Source organism: Phyllostomus discolor, chromosome 11, assembly GCF_004126475.2.
Source record: "Phyllostomus discolor isolate MPI-MPIP mPhyDis1 chromosome 11, mPhyDis1.pri.v3, whole genome shotgun sequence".
In the NCBI taxonomy this organism is placed as follows: domain Eukaryota; kingdom Metazoa; phylum Chordata; class Mammalia; order Chiroptera; family Phyllostomidae; genus Phyllostomus; species Phyllostomus discolor.
In genome coordinates this window covers 63,408,601-63,427,694 of record NC_040913.2, presented here as the reverse complement: position 1 = coordinate 63,427,694, position 19,094 = coordinate 63,408,601, and the positions used below count along the sequence as shown (strand labels likewise).

Here is a 19,094-nt window from a genome sequence, read left to right as displayed (position 1 = left end):
GAGCTACACACCACATTGGAACACCACCACCCTGCCCCTGCACAGTTGATCCTCCACAGTGGGGGAGAGTGGTGGTAAGTGTTCACAGTGAATCCTTGCAGCTGACTGGCCTGGGTAAATCCCCCCCATTGACATACAAACAGCAATGAAGGCTCAACTACAAGAGAAGGGTATACTTAGCCCATACAAAGGGTGCATCTCAAGTATCCAGCTTGGGTGATAGGAGAGGCTGTGCTACAGGACAGGGCAGGACACCTACCTAATATATTAGGTCACACTACCAAGATATGGAGTCAAAGCAGCTGTGACTAATATATAGAAACAAACACATGGAGGCTGCCAAAATGAGGAGGCAAAGAAACATGGCCCAAATGAAAGAACAGGTCAAAACTCCAAAAACAGCTAAAAGAAAAGGAGATAAGCAATGCATAAGGTGCAGAGTTCAAAATACTGTTTGTAAGGATGTTCAGGAAACTTAATGAGGACCTCAGCAACATAAAAAAGATCCAGTCTGAAATCAAGGATACACTAATTGAAATAAAGAACAATTCATAGGGAAACAACAGTAGAATGGATGAAACAAGAATCAAATCAATGATATGGAACACAAGAAAGCCAAAACAAGTGATCTAAATAACAAGTAGAAAAAGGAATCACACAAAAAAACAAAGACAATCAGCCTCTGGGACAACTTCAAGAGCTCCAACATCCATATCATGGGAGTACCAGAAGGAGAAGAGAAAGGGCAAGAAATTAGAAACCTATTTGAAAAAAATGAAAGAAAACTTCCCTAATTTGATGAAGAAAATAGACATATAAGTCCAGGAAGCACAGAGAGTCCCAAACAAGATGGATGCAAAGAGGCTCTTAAAAGCAGCAAGAGAACAGAAATTAATTACATTCAGGGGAGTTCCCATAAGTCTGTCAGCTGATTTCTCTAAAGAAACTTTGTAGGCTAGAAGGGATTGACAAGAAATATTCAAAGTCATGAATAGCAGGGATCTATAGCCAAGATTGTTCTACCCAGCAAAGCTATCATTAGAATTGAAGGGTAGATAAAGAGCTTTCCAGACAAGAAAAAAACAAAGGAGTTCATGATTACCAAACCATTATTATATGAAATTTTAAAGGGACTTATTTAAAAAATAGGAGATCAAAACTATGAACAACAAAATGACAAAAAATACAAATCTATCAACCATTGAATCTAAAAATCAAACTAAACAAACAGGACAACAGAGACAGGATCATGGTTGCAAAGAGTGTTTTGATGGTTGCCAGATGGGAGAGATGTGTGGGGGAATGGGTGAAGAGGTGAGGGCATTAAGAAATACAAATAGGTAGTTACCAAATAGCAACAGAGATGTAAAGTACGATATAGGAAATGAAGTAGCCAAAGAACTTATACATGTGTTCCATGGACACGAACAATGGTGGGGGAGATTGCCTGAATGAGTGTGGGGGTGCTAGGTAGAGGGGGTAAAGGGGGAAAATCAGGACAACTGAAATAGCATAATTAATAAAATATAATTTAAAGAAAGAAAGAAAGAAAGAAGAAAAAAGGAAATGCATAATAATTTGCTCACAGTAGTATTTTTGAAAATTAAAATAATGCAAGGAAAAAGGACTCACAGGCATGGACAGCAGTGTAGTGATTGTAGGAGAGAAGAAGAAAGGTATAATGGGACTAAATGATAGTGAAAAAATATGATAAAATTATTTTTAAAAATAAAATAAAATAATGCAAGTGAAAGCATTTTTCAGCTTTGAAATGTTCCATATAAAGTGTTATTTTGTACTATTATATTCTAAAGTAACCTACTTACACTGAAAACAAAATCCAGTTGACATGTTGACTGGATTTACATGAACTAAGAGCAGATTAATTAGTGAACAGAGGATTCAACCACCCTGGCAAAATCCAACACATAGTCTATACAATAACAATAATAAAATAAGGAATACATCTTAACTGAGTTTTTACTTCTGTTCTTGGAAAAATGCTGTCACCCTGTAGCCTTAATCTTTTGTCATCTTCATAACAACCATATTAGGTCAGTGCTATGTACCCATTTCACAGATGGACTTAGTGAGGTTAAAGAACTTCCAGAGTCAGAGAGCTCCAGTAGCAGCCCTGAACCAGAGCAAATCTATGTCTCTATCATCCTTTCTCTTTACCCCTAGGATAACATGCCTTTACTAAATGAAATAAAAGTTTGACTTGAATTTTAAGCTTGAACTGCATTTAAATAAGTATATTCTCAAAGGAAAGAAAGGAGGGAAGTAGGTGGTAGGAAGGTGGGGAGCTGGAAAGAGAATTGACGAGGGCCGGGCAGGAGAGAGGAGTAATGGGAGAGGATAAGAAAACAAAAAGGAAAAAGAAAGAAAAATGTCTTATACATTTTTGAGCAGCTTAAGACAAATTCCACATTCTCACAGATATTATTATAGCAATTGTTAATTTTGATGATAATTAGAACCATAAAAAGTTTAAATCAAGACTTGAATATTCATTCACACAGTTACCATTTGATATGACCTACATTCTATAAAAACATGGAAGGAGAGATGCTGTGGTTTCTGTTTCAATTAAAATTTTTTCCATGTTACATATTTGTCCTTAAAATATAAATCATAACATTATTGTTTTGACAAGCCTTTTTTAAAGCTCTCCTATGGAATGTAAATGTATAGCCCATTCAGGACTCTTCCTCTGTTCTTCCTCTAAAGAGAATCACCTGTAAATTTCCAGGACAAGAACATATGACAGTGTAATGCACACAGTGGAAGTTATGGGTGAATATTATATAGATAACATATGCACCTAAAACCTGAATGAGCCATTCCCTCTTTAATAAATAAAATATGATTACAACTGCTTCTAATGTCTCAGATATACTTGCAAAGAGCTGACACTAAAAAGTCATTCTACTTTTAAGTATAAAGAGATTTTAAGTATAAAAGTATTATACTTGATGTTATGTTGTAAATGTACTGTTTTAAGATTTTAGGTTTTTAGAGCAGTTTTAGATTCATCACGAAATTGAGAGGAAAGGGCAGAGATTTCCCTGGCCAGATACACACAGCCTGCCCTGTTATAACATTCTTTACTGTAGTGGTATATTTGTTATTATTGATGACCCCAACTTGACACATCATTATCATTCAGTGTCCATAGTTTACATCAGAGGTCACTTTTGGTGGTGTACATTGTAAGGGCTTTCAAAAATGTACACTGACATATATTCACAATTATAGTATCACACAGTTTTACTGCCCTAAAGATCCTCTGGGCTCCACTTATTCTTTTCTCCCCCAACAATTCCTGACAACCACTGATCTTTTTACTGTCTCCATAGTTTTGTCTTTTCTATAATGTCAAATAGTGGAATCATGGTTTATGCAGCTTTTTCAAATTGAATGTTTTCACTTAGTAATATGCACTTAGAGTCACAGGGAGTTCATAGGATCCTTAAGAAAGTTAAGAAAAAAATTGCCTTAAATTTACCTAACATTCAATTTGCCTACTGCTATCGACTGAATTGTGTTCCCCACAATTCATATTTTGAGGCTCTAACTGCCAATGTGACTATATTTGGAGATAGGGTTTCAGGAGATAATAAAAATTAAATGAGGTCATGGATGTATGGGACTCTGATCCCATAGGATTGGTGTCCCTGTAAAGGATAGCAGAGAGTTTGCCTTTGTTCTTTCTCTGTCTCCACCATATGAGGACACAGTGACAAAGCAGCCAGCCATCTGTAAGCCAGGAAGAGGGACTTCAGCAAAAACAGATTTAGATTCAGCCAGCATTGTGATTTGGGATTTCCACTCTCCAAAACTGTGAGAAATAAATTTCTGTTGTTTAAACCTCCCATTCTGGTATTTTGTTATGGTAGCCTGAGAAAATGCATACACCTAATAAAATTGAAAAGTATCTCAGATGTTTTGCTGTTTTAGTTATTTTAAGGTGAAAATTAATGAAATAAAAAAATTCAAAAAGCCTTTAGAAAATCTAGTTAAAATATCTTTAAAATATTCAAAATTAGATACATCAAAACCAGACATTTCAAGGATTACTCTAATATTTATAAAATACCATTTATAAAATGCAACACATAAAATAACTTATTCCTACAGAAATAAGACAAAAATACATTAAATTTTGTAATTCCAAGTTCATCAAAATGATCTTCCATAAGCACACGTGCACACACAAGCACACGTGCAGTAGGACATCACAGTTACTTTTAAGAATGAATGACTCCATGATTGCTCTTCCTTTCTTGTTGGGGAAAATATTTGGGTATTTGAAGGAAATGAGAAAACAGAGTCTGCACAATAATTAAATTAATGACCAAAGACAGAACCGGAAATATTCAGCAATTAATACATTGGCTGAGTTTACAATCGTGATAAATAAGTCAAGACTGTAAATTCAAATCCTTGTAAAACACATGGCAGTTATGTTTGTTAATGGTTAGTGAAACACAATAATATCTTATAAATGGAAATTTTAAACGCAAATACTAATGCATGCTTTCATTAAAGTTTCTTTGAATGGAAATTTACGGTATTTGTTTGTGGACATAAGAGGACACAATCCCAGCAGACATGCAGTAAGGGCATAATTACCTGCTCAGGTTTGGTGGGGCCATTCACAGTGGCATTTTCAGGAGTGCTGTCCTGAGGTGGTTTCATGCATAGACCTTTTGCCGCATCTTTGAACATAATGTCTTTTTCCAGCAAACTATCTTGCTTGGCAATTGGCAACACCAGGGGATTGCTACAGGAAATAATCAATACTATAATTAGTCTTTTTGTAACATGGCTAGATCAATCATAAATTACCACAACAGGACATCTCATTTATAGATGTTTCTTAATCCAAGTAAGAAACAATTTCTCAATAGCACGGAAAAAAAAAAAAAAAAAAAAGGAAAATCTGAAAGCCTTCTTAGCCTTCCTATTATCTCCAAATTTCATTCAATTTCACATTTAAAAGAAAATTTTTTTCAACTTAAAGAGAATACATTTACAAATACATATATGGCTGTAACAGACAAACCAATAAGCAATTTAAAAGCTAAATCTGACTCACATGATTCAACTAAAGGAATATATTTTAATGTGAATCTTAATCATAAACCAGGGAAGGCAAAATTATACAATCATTTAAAATACAGTACCTATTGGATTCAAAATGCTATAGCATTATAGGCAATATTTAAAGTTTATAACTAAGTAACAATAGGTTACTAAAAGAAAAAATGATGGAAATAAGAATGCAATATTACAAAAGAATAAGTTTTATTATTTCTACAGCTCAATCTAGCCAAAAAATAAAATAAAACTACTTTGTTTTTTCCTATAGACTAAATTGCCAAAAGAAAGACATTCTGTAATTTTCATAAAAATAAACACAATCTGTTGAATTTTCATTATAATATTTTTATATTAACATTTTAAAATATATTTTCTTAAATGTTACCACACAAGCAGAAATACATACATATTGAATCAGGTGCAATATATGTAAACGTAATTATTTTGTGTAGTCTGCAGTAGTAGCTGTGATTCTAGTTGAAGCTCAAAGCACTTACTTTGGTTTTTTAAAATTCAAGTTTATTGAGTTATATTTACATTTACAATTCAATGAGTTTTGAATTGTATATATATTTTTAGTGGTATAATCAACATAACAGCAACCGATAGAACTTTTCTCACTCCTATGTGTCTCCATGTGTACACCCTTTGGAGTCGATTAACCTCCCTTCATCTCCTGGCTCTTGCAAACACTAACAATTATTTCTTTCACCACAGTTTTGCCTTTTCCAAATTGTCATATGAAAGGGGTATGTATGACTTCATTTATTTAACATAATTTTTTGAGACTCATTCATGTTGCTACATACAGCAATAGTTGTTGTTTTTTTTTTGTGGCTGAGTACTATTCTACTGCAGGATATAGTATACTTTGGCTATCCATTCACCAAAGGTTTAGGTCATGTCCATTTTTTGTCAGTTGTGAATACAGCATCTATATACATCCATATACAGGTGTTTGTGCAGACATATGCTTTCATTCATGTTGGTTAAATATCTAGGAGAAACTCCAAACAGTTTTCAAACTGTTGTGCTATGTGGCGCTTTCCCCAGCAAAGCAGTGGAGTTCCACTTACTTCACATCCTTGCCAATAGTTTTAAAAACTGTTCTAGTAAAGTGAGTTTGTGGTTTCTTACTAGGGTTTTAATTCTCATTTCAATGTGTTTATCTGACATAAGTATGACTGCTTTGGTAAAGTATAAGTTCAAATCTTTTGGCTATTTTTTACTAGGTCTTTGTTGTCAGGTTATTGAGTTTATATATTTGAATTTAAGTCTTTTATCATATACACACTTGGCAAATATTTTCTCCCAAGCTGTGTCTTATCTTCATTGTTTTAACAGTGTGTTTCAAAGAACATTTTTTTCTCTTACAGTTTGTGCTTCTTATGTCTTATCTAAGAATTTGGTTCTGAACACAAGATGAATATATTTTTCCCTAGGTGTTCTTCCAGAAATTTTAGAGTTTTATGCTTTAGATTTAGGTCTATTATCCATTGTAAGTGGATTCTTGTACATGGCACTATATCTGAGTCATGGTTCATTATTTTTTCATATGGTTGTCCAAATGTTCCAGCATCATTCCTGAAAAGAACACTGTTCCCCAACCAGCTACCTGGACAGCCACGTTAAACATCGATTGACCATATATGTGCGGGTGTATTTTTAGGACAGTCCATTGCATTCCATTGACATAATAGTCTATTCTTATGCCAATATTATTACACTGTCTAATGAACCATCATAGTAATGTTTTAATCAGGTAATGTGCCTCATCCAACTTTGTTTTTTTAAATTGTTCTAGATATTTGTGGTTATTAGCATTTTTACATAAATTTTAGAATCTCTTTTTCACTTTTTATAAACACACCTGTTGTAATTTTCATTAGGATTGTATTCAGTTGATAAACCAACAGGGGAGAATTCACAAACTAACAATGTTAAATTCTGTCACCCATGAGCACAGTGTATTTCTCCACTTATTTTGATATTCATTAATTTCTAGCATCAGTATTTTATAGTTTTGGGCATGAAAATCTTGCAAATAACTTGTTTTATTTATTCTTATATATTCCCTATTTTTATGCTATTGTAAATGTCTTTTTTTAATTTCAATTTCCAGTTGCTGATTTTTAGTATACAGAAATATGAACAATTTCATATCTTAACCTTGACAGGGGAGGAAGAAAGTGATTTGAAGGGCTTCTTTCAGTAACCATATGTCTCATCATTTTGCAGCCCATCTTTATGCCCAGTCTTCCGACTCTACTCTAGTCTAGGCAAGTAAGACAGACTAGTAAATGGCTACATGAAGGCCAGGCCTAAAGGAAAACCAGAGTTAGCAAAAGAACTCACTTACAGAAATGTGAGGTCAGTTTTATTTCCTTTAAACTCTGGATAATGATGTTTTAAAGCTTTTTAGTCAGTGAAGATATTTTCAAGTAGGTAGGGGGAATATATGTTTCTAAAAGGCAACATGATATATATAGCTGCCACATGCACACATTTTTGGACCAGAAATACTACACAGCTTGATGTCTGGCTCCGCCACCTTGGGCCAGTTATAAAACCATTGTGAAACTGGTTTATAAACCAATTTGTAAAAAAGGCTTGTAGTGAGGGGTCACTAAATATAATACACATAAAGGGCTTAGCACAATGACTATGGCAATAGCAAGAAATAAAATTAGCTGTTGCCTGAATATGTGCAGAACTGCATAGTGTCTGGTATTTTACTCTACTTACAAGCTCTAACAGGTTAGCCTGTTACTCTTTCAGGGATGGGTGCAGAAGACAAAAGATTCCTGTATCAGAGACAGAGAACTTTACTACTCATTGCAAACACAGTATCCAGAGCTTTATGTTTGCACAAGTTCTTGCCCCTTCCAATGGAGGGTAGGAGTGAGTACCACAGGTGGAACTAAATAGATACCTACACATGCAGCATGTTGTGTTATAGGAGAAAAACCTGGCCAAGGGCCAAATACTTTCTGAGCAAGAAGCATACATTGTGCCAAGGAGCAGACAACCTAGTGCCCTCCTTTGGGAATGAGTGCTTTGGTCTCTATGACCTACTTAGTCATCTGTGTCAACCATAGGCCTCGCAGTCTGACAAACTGAGCAGGAATGTGAAGGATGCTCAGGGCACATATCCCTCTCAATAATGGGCTTATTCATTTTAAATATTTATTATAAAAAAGAATGCCATAAAGCTTATGACATTTTATATCTAGGTCTGCTTGAATCTAGTGATAAGATATCCATGATTCCCAAAGAAGCCTTTTTTCTTCCATGGGAAATTTAGAACAATGCCTGTCTGCTCAAATGTGTATTCATCATTCTTAAAGCTCCCCAAAGTGCCCCCTGTGCTTCTTTGATATGACCCCTTCAAATATTTGAAAACAGTTGTAATTTCCCTATATTTTCTATAATTTAAGTGAGCCACTTGCAAAACATTAAATAATTATATAGAATTTGAGGTGTGACAGTCTCTGTTCTAAGTATGCTCTGCATATCAACACTTTATTTGACAACACCATTATAAGGTAGAGACTATTTTTATACTTACTCTGTAGAGGAGTAAACTGAGGGCCACAGGGAAGGACTTGATCTGGACACATGGCAAACAGGAGGGGAGTTGATCTCCAGAGCTTGTGTCCTTAACCCCCATGCCACACGGCCTACATCTGAAAATCTACCCTCACATGTACTAAAGCATTCCCTTACTTATCTTCACTAACATCAATCACCTTCTTTATCTGGAGAAAAAAAACTAAAGAGGTTTTGCAGATACTTTTGAGTATACAGCTATTAATAAAGTAACGGTTTGGTTGGTCAGGTAGAAACTAGAAAGATTGATGAAATACATGAAATCACCAGTGTAAAAGATTTATAAAATGAAAAAAAAATAGTGAGTTTACTAAAACAGCAGGCTCCTTGAGAGCTACAGTTGAAAAGAAGATTGGTCTTGGCATGGAGTGACCTCATTCTAAGTCAGTTTTTACAACACATTGGCCTAACCTCCTAAGGTCCCCAACCTTTTTGGCACCAAGAGCTGCTTTCCTGGAAGACAATTTTTCCACAGACTGGGGCAGGGGGGAAGTTTTCAGGATGATTCAAGCACATTACATTTATTGTGTACCTTATTTATATCATTCCATTGTAATGTATAATGAAATAATTATACAACTCACCATAATGCAGAACCAGTGGGAGCCCTGAGCTTGTTTTCCTGCAACTAGATGGTCCCATCTGGGGGCGATGGGAGACAGTGACACCCAAAGTGTGTTGCTTATGCCCAGTCTACTCCCTAATCTCATTTTGGTTGCTGTCACTGCAGAAAACCCTGCTTCATAAAGATAGGATGTTGGAAATGGAAGTAGGCTTTTCAGTGCTTTTGTGTCAATCTCAGGTGGAAGCCTTGACTTTAATCCAGAACATATGGAGATTTGAAGTCAACTCAAACATACTTGTAAGGCCACTGTCATTTGTGATCTCAAGCAGTTGATATTCTTCTAGTGCAGACAAAGTCAATTCACCTGCATTATTCACAATGGGTAGAGGATCCATTCTTTCCTGGCTCGAGGGTTTTTTGTGGTTGGGAGGTAATGCTCAAACTATTTTGAAAACTGAGAGAGGTGATTATGCACCAGCTGGGAGAGAGAAGGCCGTGTCTCCATCTCTTTCAAAATCTCTACTAATGTTTGAAACATGTCAAACATCCCAATGCTCATTCATAATCCCCATAATTCCAGTTTGGTTTTGGATGCAGCCACTTCATCTGCCAATTTGAAGACAGCTGTTGTTTTCCCCTGAAGTGATAGACCGAGTTCATTGAGCAGGTTGAATATGTCACACAAGTAAGCAAGATTTGTGACCCATTCTGTGTCACTGAAATGTGCTGCCAGTGGTGACCGTTTTTCTAAAAGAAATCTCTATAGCAGCTCTTGTAACTCAAAAACTCTGGCCAGCGATATACCTTTAAAAAGCCACTTCACTTCTGTTTATAAGAGAAGACATGTGTGCTCTGCTTCAATCTCCTCACAGAGCTGTGTCAACAGACGTGAGTTAAGGGCATGTACTTTAATGTGGTTGATAATTTAATCACATCCTGCAAAATGTTGTTAGGTTCAGGTGATGTTTTTTCAGCTAGCCAGCATTTCTCTATGGATGGCACAGTGCAGAGACTGACATTCAGAAGTGACCTCTTTGACCCAAATAGTGAAACCAGAAAGCCATCCAGTCATGGCAGCCACTCAATCTGTTCATATAATGACATAAAATGACCAAGTCAGTTTTCCTGATATGTAGTCATTCAAAGACTACACTTTAGTTCTGCATCTGTAGTGTTGGTTGGCAACAAAAGTGCACAAAACATATCCTCATGCACAACCTCCTGAAAAATGTATCGCACAAAAACAAGCATTGTTGTCTTGTTGTCAATACCAGTAGACCCTTCAACCTGGATTGCATAGCACAGTGACTCATTAATCCTAACAATTGTGTCTTTAATATCTTGTGCTATTTCATCTAGTTATGGTGCTAGCTGAAAGAGGAATATGTGCCACCTTTTGAACTGCAACCTCTCCTAAAAGTTCACGGAAAATGTCCTTAGCAGCAGGAAGGATCAACTCTTCACCAATAGTAAAGGGTCTCCTAGCTTTGGCAATGTAATTAGCCACTAAGGATGATGCTCTCAGTGCAGACACATTTAATGAAGTGGTGGCCTTCTATAATTGCTTCTGTTCTTCGTGTTCACATTTTTTTCTTTTGAAAAACTCCAAAGGCTTGTCTTTTAATGTAGGGTGCCTGATCTCCATGTGGTGAAGCAGTTTTGAAAGTTGTATGGCTTCATGGGACAACCAGTCACAACATACTATACAAAGTGGGCTTGGAGAATGTGAATTGCCTGTTGCAATGAACCCATATTTAAGTAGGACTCTTGGTATTTTCTTTTAAATGCAGCTTTCTTTTTGTTGGCAGTCTTAAGAGTCTTCTGGTGTCTCATCATTGGGTCTTTCCCCCTTTTCAAAGAAGCTCTCCAGTGATGTTTGTTTATTACTCATTTTGGCCAGGGTTAGCGTGTGGGCTTACCAACACTGTGACTGAGATGAGTATGTGTGGGGGAAGAAGATGCAGATGGAAGTAATAAATAAAATAATTAGCAGGCCATGCAAACTAAAATGTCAGATTCTGACTTAAAGCATGCCACTAGGTACAGCTGTGTAATTAAAGTATATCAACTCACTTGTCACAATAAAGCCTGCCACCAGATGCAGCTTAATTGTCACCTGAAACTCACTGACAGAATTTTGATATCAGTCTGCAAGCAATTGATTTATTATGGCCTTTGTGCAGTCAAACCTCTCTGCTAATGATAATCTGTATTTGCAGCCACCCCAGCATTAACATCACTGCTTCAGCTCTACCTCAGATCATTAGGCATTAGATTCTCATAAGGAGCATGCAACCTATATCCTTCGCATGTGCAGTTCACAGTAGGGTTTGTGCTTCTATGAGAATCTAAGGCCACCGCTGATCTGACAGGAGGCAGAACTCAGGCAGTAATGTGAGCAATGGGGAGTGGCTGTAAATACAAATGAAGCTCAGCTGACTCACCTGCTGTTCACCTCCTGCTGTGTGGCCCAGTTCCTCACAGGCCACGGACTGGTACTGGTCCATGGCCGGGGGTTTGGAGACCCCTGTTATAAAGCCATCACAGCTGGGCCACAACTTCATCTTTGTCAAATGAAGAAATTACACTAGGTAATATCTAAGTGTATACCAAGCCCTATGACACTAACACATAATCTCTCTTCATATCTTTTCACCTGCATTTTTAGAAAATTATTTATACATTCAATAATATAATAGGTTATATACTCTAGGATCCATTACTAACAATAATTGCAAATACCTGGTTACAAATACTCTCTTATTTATGTAAGAAAAATTATTTTAAATAATACTATGAATTAAATGGCAACATATTAATTAGTAATGAACATATTTTCCAAGAAAATGCAAAAGATGTCCCTAGGCTGATAGCATGTGATAATTTTTTTTTTAATCTTTGTTCAAGTACAGTTTTCTCCCTTTTACTCCCATTCCAGCCCACCCACCCAACCCTCCCCACTTCCCTTCCATTACCACCCTCCCCCTAGTTTTTGTCCACGTGTCCTTTAAATTTGTTCCTGTAAAATGGAACAACTTTTCTTTAGGTTTCTATCCTACTTTTTATTTATGTATTTATTTTTTAAAGGTTTTATTCATTTATTTTTAGAGAGGGAAGGGAGGGAGATAGAGAGAAACATCAATGTGTGGTTGCTGGGGGTTATGGCTTACAACCCAGGCATGTACCCTGGCTGGGAATCAAACCTGTGACACTAGGTTTCTATCCTACTTTTTAAATGAAATATCCATAATCATTGTGCTTAACAATAGTGTGTATGTTAACCTTTATATACTTAAATGTTAACTGATTATCCATTTTTGGAATATATACATGTAAAAATGTTATTTTTCTTTTAAAAAGGAATAATTTTAAGTTATCATTGGTATTTAATACTCATTAAATGTTTATCAATCATGCAAAATATTTATATGATTCATTTAAAAAAATAAGAGCCAGTTGTGTTTATAGAACAAGCACTAAAGTTAAAAATGAAGAAACATATAAAGGATAAGAAAAGATATGACAATTAACAGTAGTTTCATCAGAGGTAGACTAATGATGGATAGAACATTCCCTTCATCTCAACTAAACTATAGGGAGGCTTCTTTCCAACTCTCCACCCCTGATCTCCTATTTCTTTGAGCAATTATTTTAGAGAACTTTCCACTGTAAATTCTTTGTCTGCCCCTTTAAGGTGTAAATCTTCAATCCAGAAATGTCTTTCTTAAGAACTTGGAAGTCATCCCTTTGAAGTGCAAACACATGAAAGATACAGTCCCTGTCTCCCAGTCTCTATGGAGGAAGGAGCCTAAGTTCCATAAGTGCCAATGAGCAAAAGAGAATGAACTAATCATATTGACCAATCTTCCTGATAACATCCTCCCGCACTTTTCTATTAGCTCACTCCAAGCTAAAAAGCCCTCTGGCCTTTTGTTTCATGGAGTTGAGCTATTCTTTCTCCTTTATTGCAATACTCTTGAATAAAGTCTTTCTTACATTTTTAACTTCTCTGGCACAATTTTGCTCTGACACTAATGAGTGTTTTTTTTCTTTGATGCTTGTTGGATGCACTCTCCAAATTGTCTACAGTAAGAAAATATTATTTTTGATTATAAAAAAGAATTATTAGGAACAGAAATTTATCTGTGAGAAACAGAAAAAATAGGATTGAAATAATATATTTTCTAAAAAAAGGGCCTTTTGTTTGACAGAATCCATAAGCAAGAAGAAAATGAACAGCTACCATCTAAGGGTATTTTAGATTAATGCAGAAGATACAGCTTTAATCTGATTGTGGGCAAATTAGATGAGACTATAGAATAAATCTACTGGATTTATTCAAGACTTATTTCTATAAACATTAAGGTATTTTATGCAAAGTAAATGTGTCTATAGGAACTGACATTCTTATTTCTGAAAACAGAAACAGGCACATAATAAAATATAAGTAATGAGGACAAAAATGATTGCCCATTATATCTAAAGCAATTTTAGAAAACTATAGAGAATAAAATTGACTATATTGAGACATGTTAGGTCAATGAAAAAAATTTAATAGAAACAAATATGAAGAAATGGCATGTGTGGTTGGTTATTTTGGTTGGTTTAAGTGATGGACTGAATAGGTACTTCTCAACTTTAATACTTGGAACACAGCTACATAAATTATTATAGGGAATTTGGGATTTTCTACAACCATAAAATAAGATAATGATCCCAAGATTAATGTTGAATGAAATGATTCCTGGAGAGTGTTAATTGTTTTCTTTGGTCCTGCTGAAAAACTTTACTTTATGTAAGAAAAAAATTACAATTAAAAAAACATTTTAGTAAAATATTATTTGTGTCTAAAACACAAATAAAAATTTCAATATGTGGCATGTGGTTGGATTAAAATTATATTGTTTTTACAACACCAACTATTCATCTCATAGTCCTCAATATTTATCTGCAAAGAAAAAATTTTTAGCCCTGGCTGGTGTAGCTCAGTGGACTGAGTGTGGGCTAGGAACCAAAGGGTTGCTGGTTTGATTCCCAGTCAGGGCACATGCCTGGGTTTTGGACCAGGTCCCCAGTAGGGGGCACATGAGAGGCAACCACACATTGATATTTTTCTCCCTCTCTTTCTGCTTCCCTTCCTCTCTTTCTAAAATAAATAAATAAATAAATAAATAAAATCTTTAAAAAAAGAAAAAAAATTTTAATCTCTAAATTAAAATAAGTTGAATCCAGCAGCTCTGTGAATACATGAAGGAAGTCTCTGAACATGGCAAATGCTGCCTTTGCTAGAAGTGACTCTCCAGCATGCATTTATTTTGCTGAATAGGTATTTAATATATGATATTTATATGAAATATTATCATTCATTAAATATGATGTTTAGAGCCAGTCACCAAAGTCCGAGGTGTAACCCAAATTCCTTTCTTTACATGAATCTTGCATAAGGAGATTTTACTCCAAATATCTGCTCAAAAGGGAAAGCCTCTAAAAAAGACAGTTTCCTATTTCAATGAGTGCCAATGTTTTGAAATGGACTTACATATTTTTTGTTTCATGCAGGAAACTAGTATGAATGAGGAATGTTTCTGATCACTGGAAACATTTACTAAACTGTATAATGAAGTTCAACATACAAACACAAGGAAGGGTTCTGGTGGAAGTGCTTTATTCATCGTGAATCCCTCTAGATGACTGCTTCCTGCCAGCCACAGCCTCCGTAATGTCTATGACAACAGTGCAAGGCCTACCAAGTGAAACAAAGACTGTATAGAATCTAGAACTGGGTGTGTGATCGAACTTATCTCAGGTGATGCTGTTTACTGCACAATGGTCATTGAAACTGATTTTGAAAATGCTTAGGTCACTCAGCATTAGGTCACTCAGGGTCCGTACCTTACAGGAGCAACCAGAGACACCGTGGTCACCCAGTGGAAGTGAGGAAATTAATGTCTGTAGTGCAATTGTACCTAAGGGTCTTAGAGTCAAATGCACTCTTCAGTGCTTATCTGAGCATCCTGGTCAAAATTACAAGGAGGCATTTGTACAATGAATGTCCCCATGTTCAGTGGTGAGACATAGCTCAAAAGCTAACTTCCTCCTATGAGTAATATTTTTAGATCTGCATGGCAACATTGTGCATATCATGAGGTTTTGGAGATGCTCAAACCATCTTCTGTGCTTGCTCCTGTATTAGGCTGGAGAACATGAATAAAGAATCCAAAAACTTGGGTCCTAATTGGAGTTGCCGCTAAGCTGTAAGTCTGTCAGACCTCTGGGTTCCTGTTTCTCTGTGAATAAAATGTGAATAATTGTGTCTGCCCATCCTACATCATAACGTTTAAATGAAGATAAATGAAGGTGGTTATTAAAACTGCTTTGATATGCAAACCATATTTCCTTTCAATTGAAAAACAAAGGCAACAGAAAAATCATTGTGTAGCCACAAGTTGCCTTGTTTTTGAATGGATACAAAATGTTGAGCCTGTTTCACAAAATGTGGCAATTTCGAGGCTTTCCACAAAATCTACTTAAGCTTATTGTGTGTCTCAGATTTTACTGTGGTCAAGGACATATTACATAACTCACACTGCACCGCTCAAAAATCCTCACAGGGTATTTCTCTTCAACAATGCCCACTCAACTGAAGCCACCCTGGGATTTCCCCCTGACTCCTCCACTTCCTTTTCTTGTGGCTCTCAGCCCTGCTCAGTTCTGCCCCCTCCTAGACTTTTCTTAGTCCCACACCAAGCAGCATCTTCTCTCCATCCCAAGTTCCAGCTGACTCAGAAGCACTGCAGACCCAGACCATAAGCAACCTAATCAAAAGATGCACCCAACCAAAGCTGGTCTCCTTGACAATGGGTTTTCTTTCTAGCTGCCTAGAAAATGAGATTTGCTGCATATGATCACAATCAGTTTAAAAGCACCTAGCTGAAGGCACCAATTCTACTGTCTTCTAGCCTATAGCCAAAAGGCCTTTCTTCTTTAGATAATTTGCTGACAGTTCACAGATGAATAAAGAACATTCTTTTATTTCTTTTTCTCATTTCTTAAGGATTTATGTAGTATTACAATGAGCCAGTTACTGCCCTAAGCACTTTTAAAATATTAACTTGGTTATTCATCAAGAACAAGCCCATGGGACAGGCATCATCCATCAACATCACCATCACTCTGTGGTAAAACTGCACACTGCAGTGCAACTCTAAGGCTGACTACCTAGAGTTAGCATGGACTCCCACAGGTGAGGAGTATAATCTCCAGCAAGGCTGCCTCACTTCAGATGCCAGCCACATATTTGGGAGTCTCCATTCCACCCACACTTGGACCAACTAGCTACAAATTTGGGGGTTTCCATAACCCACCTTCAGGTTAGATAATTCACTACACAATATATAGTGTTTTCCTGAATTCACTAGGACTCAGAAAAACACTATGCTTGCTATTGTTCCAGCTTTATTATATAGAGCATATAAATCAGGACCAAGGTGAGTTTTAAGAAGGTCCTAAATGTGGAGCTTCTATGTCCTCTCTCTCTGGAGTTAGGGCACATCCCAGCATAGTGATCTTTATACCAACCAACAAGCCCCATCAAGATTGTCGTCCAGAGTTTTTATTAGTGTATCATTATGTAGGCATGTTTGACTCAATCATTGGCCACATGTTTGAACTCAGTCTCCAGTCTTTCTCCCCTCCTAGTGGCGAGGCTTGCTCAGTGTCCCAGTCTGTAAACCCCATCACCATTTTTCTGTGTGACCAGGCTCCACCCTGAATCACCTTGTTAGCATAAACTTATGTACAATACAAGGAACTTTTAAATAACAAAGACACTGGGGAGTTCTAAGGTCTTAGAATTTCCCCTCTAGGGAGGCAAGAATAAAGGCCTGGCCAAATTCTTTATTATACAACACCTACAGTTTACAATTGAAGGGAAATGTAGCAGAGAGTTCTATTAAATTACCCAAGTCACAGGGCCAGTAAGTGCTGAGCCCAGTAGGGAATTATAAGCCTCACCACCATTATCTTGGCATTGTTTCTGTAAGTGCTGACTCTGACTACATATGTAGCTTGTATAAGAATCCTGGGAACTAATTCCCATAGATACAGGCTCTGCTCTTCAGTCATCTCAGCTCTGGTAGATTTGCTGAACTTCAACAATAAAACCAGGATGATGTAAAACCAGAATGATGAAACCCAGGACAGTGCACACCAGACCACTGCTTGACCACTTTCAGAATAGACTGTGCTGGTCTCCATGTAGAAAACTTTTCCACCCCCTCCCCTTGATCTCTTTGTTCAGCTTTCCCTCTCCCTCATTATAAAAACATTCATCTGTACTGAGATGCTAAGATGTCTTTTTAAAAATATTGTATTAATTTATTTATTTTTAGAGAGAGGGGAAGCAAGGGAGAAAGAGAGGGAGAGAAACATCAATGTGTGTTTGCCCCTCATGTGCCCCCCACCAGGGACCTGGCCTACAGTCCAAGCATGTGTCCCTGACTGGAGATCAAACCAGCCACCCTTTGGTTTGCAGGCTGGCACTTGACCCACTGAGCTGCACCAGCCAGGGTGCTAAGACGGTTTTTGAGGCATGGGCCTGCCATCTTTTCAGGTTGCCAGCACCTCAAATAAAAACACTGTCTCACCAGCACCTGTCTCATGAGTTTGGCTTTCACAGCGGCAGGCAGCTGGACCTGAGTTCAGTTACAATCTCTCCCAGAATACAGACTTTCATCTGAAGTTGTCATACTAAAACTCATCCTAAATTGGCAGTGTGTTACATCTACAGCTGAATGACCATAACAGTGAAACTCAAATCAACAATTTCCTGTTTAAAGTCAAACTAGAAGTTTTAGAATCAAAAATGAAAATGACCTTCTCACTGGAACTACATGAAATTGGGTATATTTGTGTGTTAGGAGTTAAGTTACTAAAGTCTAAGTATCAGACAGGGATGTAAAAATAGGGATAGTGGTAGAAAGTACTTTTAGGTGTTAAATTTTTTAGGGATTAAATGACATTATGCATGTAACCACTTTGCACAAGTCCTGACAACTTGTAATTGCACAGCAAATAAATTGTACTGTTGTTATCATCACTATTGTTATTAAAAAATAAAACCCCACAATTGTGTAGTAAACTACTCTATTTAGGCATTGTGTAGAATATTTGTGGCTCCCAACTCAAGGGCTCCATGAAATAGAATATTAGAAACAAAAGTATGCACATATCAAAACTTTCCAGTGACTAAAAACCCTAGGAGAGCATTCCTATGTTCAAACACCAAAGGGTATATTCAGCAGCAGCTGGTACCTTAGCAGCAATAACAGTAAATGAGCCCACCAGGATATATAAGGACAGAAAAGACAGCACAGAGAGTAGGCACCCAGTCAAAAGGAAAAAAAGAATGTAGTGGGGAACAGCAGTCAAGTATGAAAATAGTTGTAGTAAATTTAAAGCAGAAAGAGAAAACCTAAAACTTTACAGATAGAGACCATTTAGAGAATATTATAATTGGAAAGACCTTTGGAGTTAAATCTAACCTGCTCATTTGAGACATGAACTTGAAAGTCAGGCAACAAATAAAGATCTTAATAATGTTCATTGGATAGAAGATATATTAGAAAACACAAAATATGGAATTATCCAATAATGTAGGAAAATCTTATTGATTGTATCAATATACAAGAAAGAAAGGCATTTACTATAAACAGTGGGACACGGTGGAAATGACATTCTTATCCTGGCTAAATCACAAAATGCTCACCAAAAAATGAATATGAGTTGACAATGGAAAGAAACTTTGACTTTCATG

The 19,094-nt window shown here is 36.5% G+C and overlaps 1 protein-coding gene across 4 annotated transcripts in view; it reads right to left on the bottom strand.

Moving 5' to 3' along the window:
* Positions 1-19,094, bottom strand: part of MYO16 (myosin XVI) — a 595,311-nt gene that overhangs the window by 329,424 nt on the left and 246,793 nt on the right. For all 4 annotated transcript variants that reach the window (XM_036011451.1, XM_036011450.1, XM_036011452.1 and 1 more), the window contains one exon: positions 4,636-4,786. In XM_036011451.1, the coding sequence (XP_035867344.1) occupies positions 4,636-4,786 (151 nt within the window). The remainder of the gene's footprint in view (positions 1-4,635; positions 4,787-19,094) is intronic.